Genomic DNA, 8,134 nt, shown 5'->3' with positions numbered 1-8,134 from the left:
GCCGCACCTGCAACGTCATACTTCGCTGCCAATTATAAGGCACATAACATCAATATTTCATACCATGTTTGAGAAAAAGTATTTATTTATGATGAGGTTTCATGAACTTTGGCTGAATATTATCTGTTGCACAGATTTTATTTCACAATATCGGAGACGTTCCTGTAATAAAACTTTCTATGTATGATCGCGGCCGATTTTTGAGTCTCACGCGTTCGAATTCAGAAAATTGTCACTGAAAATAATAGGCAAGTCACCGTTTTCAATCGGTATTTTAGTAACAAAATCCCGTATGCGAGATTCAAAAATCGCCCCTCCTCTTGGAAAGCTGATTAGTAGTTTTATCACAACAAGGAAGACTCAATACCAGGTGGATGCTCTCAGTTTGTTTAAAAGTAGGTGGTAATTTGATTACAGGAAGTTTCGCGCTTTTGCCTCCTTTTTTCTATCTACAGCGATGAAATGTTGGCTCTCAGAATGTATTTGGGCACATATCAATTCTTAAAATTACGCGCGTGTGGTGACGGGTTAAGAATTTCACAACCCCCTTTACTCCCTTGGGTGTCGTAGAAGTCGACTGTGGAATACGAGTCCAACTGAGGCGATAGGCTAACAACCTCTCACTGCATTTAGTTTTCCTTTAGTAGCATCGAAAGTTAAGTTACTGTGCTCTGCCTCCCGCTTTTTGAAATACAAGAGTGAGTTTCACTTGAGTAAGTAGATGCGGATAGACCTTATTACTTACTGTTTACATCTTTATTACTTGTCTAAGGGCCGGTTGCATCAAACCGTCTGTCACCGTTAAAGCGTTCGTTAAATTTTATTGTATGGGAAGTTCCATAGACGTCTGCTGCGTGACGATGATGTGTCTGTTAAATGTGGATGATACAACTGGCCCTAAATAAAACTTACCTCAAATATCCATTGGATTTGGATATTTTGGATAATTCTCACCTTATCATCATTGTTTATCGCCCACTGCTGAGCATAGGCCTCTCTTCTGTCTTCTCACCTTATACCTACTTTAGGTATTTGTAACTCTTCTTCTTCTTCCTCCTACCCTTATCCCACGTTATGTGCGGTCGGTACAACATGTCTTTCTCTTCCATTCTCCCCTATCTTTCGTCATCTCAACACTCACATCTTTCTTTCTCATGTCCTCTTTCACACAATCCATCCATCGTTGTTTGGGTTTACCCCTCCCTCTCCATCCATCAACATTCATCTCCAACATTCTTTTGCCTATATGACACTCATCCCTCCTCATTACATGACCGTACCACGCCAACCTGCTACTCCTCATCTTTTCCGTTATAGGCGCAACTTTCAAACTTCCCCTAATATACTCATTCCTGATCCGATCCATTCTGGTCACTATGCAATCTCCTTTCATCCTCCACCTTTGTCGCCCAGCATTCAGATCCATACAATACAACAGGCCTCACAATCGTCTTATAGATTTTCCCCTTAAGTTTAAGGGGCATCCGTCGATCGCATGTTGTCCCTGAGACCTGTCGCCATTTCATCCATCCCGCATTTATTCTATTTTTCACGTCACGGTCGATGCTTCCGTCATTTTGGAATAATGACCCAAGGTACTGGAAGTCCTTTAGGTATTTGTAACTATACAAGTACAAACTAAAGATGAGGTAAGTTTTTCATCACCAATAAAGTAATTTGGTGATGATGGATTTTTATTTCGGTATTACTCTATCATTTTGTACTTGAAGATGCATAAGATATGGATATGGGAGGATCTAGGAAGTATGTTTGTATGTAGCAAAATTCTGACTATTATTAGACACGTTTCTTAGGGCTCTCTGCGAATAAGATCGTGTCAGATAGTTTTGGAGCCTTCCTTGTCTAACATATTATTGCTAGTTAAGGTTACCGATTCGTTTGATTGTGGCTCTGCCTTTGATTGAAATTTGACTTCTGACTGAAATTCATATTTGGTACACGTATCTTCTATTTTTAAAGGTTCTTTATTAGAGTGCGGAGCTTTCGAGTCGGCAACATGGTTGTAACAACTCTGCAAGGCGTCCATAAAGCCTACTGCCTACACTAATATTGTACGAGTATTTTACCTGCCTATACATTTTTTGCTGGATGCTAATTTCCTTTTCAATTTTTACACATTTTACTCGAATGTATTGCTTTGGCAATTTATCCACTTCAGCGTATTATGCTTCCAATTTTATCACTTATCTATTGATGTGGACTGTCACTTTCACAAATAATATTTTAAACTTTAATATTTCAAATCCATGAGATCCAGAGTAATTAGTGTATTCAAGAACACAGCCTTCAAAAACAATAATCGGAAGGCTCTAGAGGGCAAAAAAAAAAAATGATGCAGTAAATTGCAATCCCGAATAGATTGCATAAAGTAATGCTATTTTATGGCATGGCCGATTATCGCTTTTGTGAGTTCAATACCACCATTTTTTTGACCAGGTGGCATACAATTCAAATTAGGGGAAACCCCTGTCTTTTATTCTCCTTTATCGAGCAGATGGTCAACAGCTTTGGCCTTCGTCTCGGCTACCGTGTGAGACAAAGGGTCTCTTGTCGTTTATTGTAGCAGGTAAGGGGTTGGGACACGAAACACACACATAGAGTAGTTTTGCGTTTATTTATTGGGTATGAGGAACCTTTCTGGTCAACATAAGCTAGATGGACATTCTGTATATTTACAAATTTCAGTATCATATAATATAATTCATATCTAGTACTAGAGTAATGCTTTTAAGAGTAAATTACTGTATATTCACAATAATTATGAGGACCAATCATCTATACACATACATAGTAACGTTGTACAAAATACTACACTAAACTGACATCCTTGCTGGGGCTTTCTTCCTCGCTTTGGCTTCACTAACTACGAACCCTGTCTCTCGTCATTCTCTCACTGCCAACGACCGACCATACAGTCCCCAGCCACTTTGTTCGATCAACAACGAAGCTAAATACAGCGTATATTTTAACTTAATACATTTAGATATACGACTCGTCAACGACGATCTCTACGCCGGCAGACTGAGGAGTCGGCTTTCATCACATTCTTTTCACATTATATACACCATTCCGACTCACAATTCTATTACAACTTGTACTATATACAAACAATTTAAAACATTAAAAAAATACAATGTTAAATCGCTATAATCTCTATTACTGATATAGGGTTGGAATTAAATAGATTTATATGCAGATTGCGTGCAAATTGACTAAAGCCAGCGATCGCCAGCTACACATTCAGCCGGGGCTAGCTTGCGGCCCGCCCCACACTCGCAACGGAGGAACAGCATACACTTCACAGTAACTCAGTAGGTAAAACTCGATAAATAACTTAAACATTACAAAAAATGTAAAAATAAATTAACACACAGTCCTTGTTCAATGCGTAAGATATTCAGCTGTTTCATTACATCTATTATAAACACACGTCTTACAGATTATCTTAAATGGAATATATTATGTGGATAGCGATATCTAAACGTTTAAACTGCATAAAAATATAGGTAGACGTTTCACATCGACACCCTACTCGTCGCCGAGATGCGTAGCGTAAGCGTGGCAGTTATAGCACGAATTCTGCACTCTTATGATTAGTAACAGAAAAATATATCTTCTATGTAAGCTTTAATAGTGAGAGGCTCATGAAGCCCGCCGGCAATGTCTCCAACATATACAAGAGTGCCGGCGGCGGCGGCGGCGGCGGCTCGTGCACTCGGCGCGGCCTCGTGCATGCTCGTGCACTCGGCGCGCGGCCTCGTGCAGGCTCGCGGCCCTCGGCGCTCGGCGCTCGGCCGGTGGCGTGGGCCTCCTCGCTAACCTACGTCTAACATAGCACAGCCATATGACTCCCGGCGCGCGCCGAGGGGCCGGGCGGGGCGGGTCCAGCGGGCGCCGCCGCGGCCTACGACACGGGCGGCTGCGGGCCCTGCGGCGCGGGCGGCGGCTTCGCGCCCGCCGCCGGCAGCGCCGCCAGCGTGTCCTGGCTGGCGTGCGCGCGCAGGTACGTGTTCTCCACCTCCAGCTGGTTGATCCTCTCCATCAGTTCCGCGATGCGCTCCTTGAGGACTTCCACCTCCTCGCGCACCGCGAACATCAGGTGGCTCTTAACCAGATCCTGAAACAATACCAAAACCAAACTTAATAACTTGCACCGCTGTACACGACTTGTATATAGTCTTATTTGTCTAGTATAGGCCGGTTGACTACTCCGCGCCGATGTGGTAATGAAAAGAATAAACACGTTTTTGTTTATTTCCAAATATCTACATATAGATATGAAACACCGATACGATATGGATCGTCACGACATACGGCTCATGATAAAAAAACAATGTTAACGATGAAATTTAAAATAAAATTACTTAAATAACACACGGCTAAGTATTCTCAGTGAAATATTTCACAAGTTCACAAGGATTTGTTATATTTAGAATCGTAATAAAATATTTCGAAAAATATAGTGAACGCATCGGTGACCGGTGTCGATAGGCTAAATCGATTGATCGCTTGACCGCACGCAATCACAAAACGAACGTTACGCACTACGAAAAATGTGGAAAAACTAAAAACCGCGGGTGAAATTCTTTGCAACTGCGTAGACAGAAACGTACCACTTTTGTTTTGGGCACGACAACGTAGCAGGCATCTTGGGTGCCCTTCTGCCTGATTTCGTAGAGGAGATCTCTGGGTTGGGCGGCTACCTCGATCATGTTGAACGGTTTGTGTATTTACGAGTGTAAATAGAGTAAATATTAGCCGTCGGGGCTGAGCGCGGGCGAGATAATACTTGAGGTATAGGAAGTTGCGCGTGCGCGTCCCAGCAGGCGACTGATGGTCTGATCGCGCGCGCGCCCTATTTAAAATGGCGGCGGCACACGTCACCGCAGCACCACGCGGGCAGCCCGTGCGGCCTGTGCACCGCACTAACGAGTAAGATACCACATTACAAAGCTCTTGTTTTCTCACACACTAGGTAGGCATATTTTGGTCGTCGTATAATAAACAAAAACTTGGCCGACTAATAGAAAATAATTTTACCGGGAATTTCGTTTACTCAACTCTACCTTGTCAGCCATACCTACGTCAAGGTAGAGTCGAGTAGACGAAGTTGGAAAACGATCAGATAACAAATGCAACAATAGCATAAACATTTTAATGTCAGGCGTAATTATGTCAGTGCACTGTTGCTCTACATTTTCACATTCTGTAAATTTTCCACCATGCACTTATGTCTATACATATATTATATTATAGTATCAAATTTCATAATTTTATTGAACTCTAAAGTATAATTACTCTATTCTACAATGCATTCTCCTCTGTTTTAAATAGCAGTAAAGGATTTTTAGATTTAACGAAATATCCTACAACTTTGCTCTCGTACGCTCCAACTCTCCTCGCATCTACAAAATTGTGTTTTGTTTACAAGTTTTAGGTACAACAGACTCTCGAATGGCCACAATTAAAATCAATTCTTGTTATTTCGCGTCCAATAAAGAATTTGTTAAGAGTAACGCGCCCGAAAATAATGTCTGTCAACAAGCAGTTCATTCAATGATGACGGGACCTACATAATAATAGAATAACGAGAACTTGAGGAGTATTTACAAACAAAACTATTGAGGAGGGAGAGCTGGGAGGATTCCATTGAATTAAAGCTAAATACTTGAGTTTCATTAACGATGATTAACTGAATGGACACTGGACACTAAGAATGCGGATAGCTTTATACTAGTATTATGTTTTATTGATAAATGTAATAATTGGGAAATTAAATCAAATGATAGACATATGAAGGAGTTGCGCATAACATACATAATTCAAAAGAATCATTATACGTTAATGACTAACGTAAATAGACATGGTAGAGGAACACGGTTCCTCATGCTAGTACGTAAGAGAGACGTATTTGTTTCACGCAGCCGCTTCCTTCTCAGGTAATTTGGTCATTACTCCCACGCTGAAAATATACGAAAAACACATTTTGGTTTTCTAATCTAGACTTTGTGACGTACATCCAAGTCAAGGCTCAAAGTTTCTGTGATGCACCACAGAATGGTCCCTGGTTATAATTAGAGCTGGATAAAAATAGCCTGGGTGTTTTTAGCGAGGCGGTTCGAGTGGGTGCCGACCGTCTTCAATTAAAGGAATCGAGTGCTAAATTGCACCGACCGTCTTCAATTAAAGGAATCGAGTGCTAAATTATCAACACCGGATCTCATTAGATAAATAGAAATAACTGACCGGATCTCATTAAATGAAATGAAATGAAATATTTATTTTTCAAGTATTTACAATGCGCATATGAACGTCAAATAAAGCTGCGTCAACCCTACGGACAGATTGGGACGGGGCCACTATGGGACCGGCAATCGGCGGGCAACTTAAAACATTGATTAAATAACAACATACATTTAACATGCAAAAGTATTCATCAAAGAATATGAACAGACTAGGTACTCTATGGAAATCAATTTCAATAAATTATATTATTGCTTAATAATACGTCGTTCTTCTTCAGACAAATTGTCAAGAAGAAAAAGATAATATGAATCTCAATATCTTAAATATGTAATTTACCTACACAACATAAAATATAAAATATTTGATGTGCTTTCTTATCTGAACTGTGTCCTCTATACAGCTATTCGTTTTTTGTAGTTTCTGGTTCGGGCCATGCATGTTTGTCTGTCAAATAGTCCTCGACTCTGTAATAAGCCTTTAACATCAAAAAAGGTAATCAGTGGCAATTTATAAAGCTTAAACTACGACGTAACAGTGATAATGTCTCGTGAAACATTTTCATGTCAGTAGGTAAAATCTGATAACGAAAGAGCACATGAAAAACATGTTACGGGGTTACGATAAGAGCGACAGGAGTATCAAAATATGTCTGGTGAATTTCATATTTAGAAATCGTAGCGTTATCAGAGAGCAGTGAACTGATATTTGCAACAACAGGCGTGGTAAGCGATGATATAATTGGTACAAGGGCGAATGATAATACCTGCAGCAATGTTTTTAATGATTACCAGACAGAACCAGGCCGACTTCATAAATACTGGTACAAATTGTGTAAATTGGTATAGGTAGGTTAAGACTCGCGACCTAAAGGATTCATTCCATTATTAGGTTAGATCAGTTAGACGAATTACACAGCGCCTACATTGTTTGATAATTAAATAAACCTTGAAAAGTTATCTTTAAATGTATCTGATACAGATTACATATAAGAAAAGGAAAAACACGCAATTCGTAGAAAAGAAAAGGCAACAGGTAAACAAGAATAAATAAATATCATCATCGTCATAGATAAATATCGTGAAGAACCGCCTGATTAACGATTCAAACAAGACGCTTAAAGTAAAAAAAAAAAACAAGTTAATCGAATGCGTAAACAAGAGTTCAAAACAAAGTGGAAGCAGCCGTAAGCATTAATTATAATAAAATGACATCATCGTTATTAAAGCAGCAGCGCGTAAACTAGTCGGCGGCGCCCGCACGCAAAACAAAACCATATATGGAAGCCGAATTTGGATGGCGATGAGTCTCGGTAGGCGATTGATGGTTTGTTATTGTACATTCTAAATAGTTGACTTGAATGTTAAATAGCTGTGAGTTTTAAATTAATATTTATAAGCGACCTATCCTATTTGAAAAGTTTTAGAATAATACAATGTTCATGTGTTCTATGGCTTCAAATAGAAGTTTTATCATTTATCTAGTAGAGCAAAGTAAAAAGTTGTGTCGAAATCACACAAAAAAACAACGGTTGCCGAGCGGAGCCCGTCTGCCTGGCACCGCTCTGCAGGTTGCACAAATATTATTTAAGTGCGTCGTTTTTGTAAGCCTTAGATAACATTTTAAAGGTTTGGCATAGATAGGCACACCATATGTTCAATTATGAAACGAATTCAATTTAAAAGTAAGACACAAAATAAAACAATCGGATTAAATAAGGTAAAACAGTTGTTGCAAATTGGTGATTCAAGTTTAATATAAGACCCGTTGAACAAATACGTATTGATCAAATAATGAGCGCACTGCAGAAATATGCGAGTATTTACAATAAAAATTCATACAATTACATAAATTGACATTTGGCCGCAGT

At 39.6% G+C, this 8,134-nt stretch overlaps 1 protein-coding gene across 6 annotated transcripts in view; it reads right to left on the bottom strand.

The window, feature by feature from the left end:
- Positions 1 to 2,616: 2,616 nt before the first annotated feature.
- The window catches only part of LOC125225340 (PAX-interacting protein 1-like), a 194,384-nt gene continuing 188,866 nt past the window's right edge, over positions 2,617 to 8,134 (bottom strand). For all 6 annotated transcript variants that reach the window (XM_048129000.1, XM_048129001.1, XM_048129002.1 and 3 more), the window contains one exon: positions 2,617 to 4,138. In XM_048129000.1, the coding sequence (XP_047984957.1) occupies positions 3,926 to 4,138 (213 nt within the window). In that variant the 3' untranslated portion in view covers positions 2,617 to 3,925. The remainder of the gene's footprint in view (positions 4,139 to 8,134) is intronic.

The sequence above is a fragment of the Leguminivora glycinivorella genome, chromosome 4 (genome assembly GCF_023078275.1).
Source record: "Leguminivora glycinivorella isolate SPB_JAAS2020 chromosome 4, LegGlyc_1.1, whole genome shotgun sequence".
NCBI classification, from domain to species: Eukaryota; Metazoa; Arthropoda; class Insecta; order Lepidoptera; family Tortricidae; genus Leguminivora; species Leguminivora glycinivorella.
The sequence above is the reverse complement of the archived record's forward strand: the minus strand, read 5'-3'. Positions and strand labels throughout refer to the sequence as shown.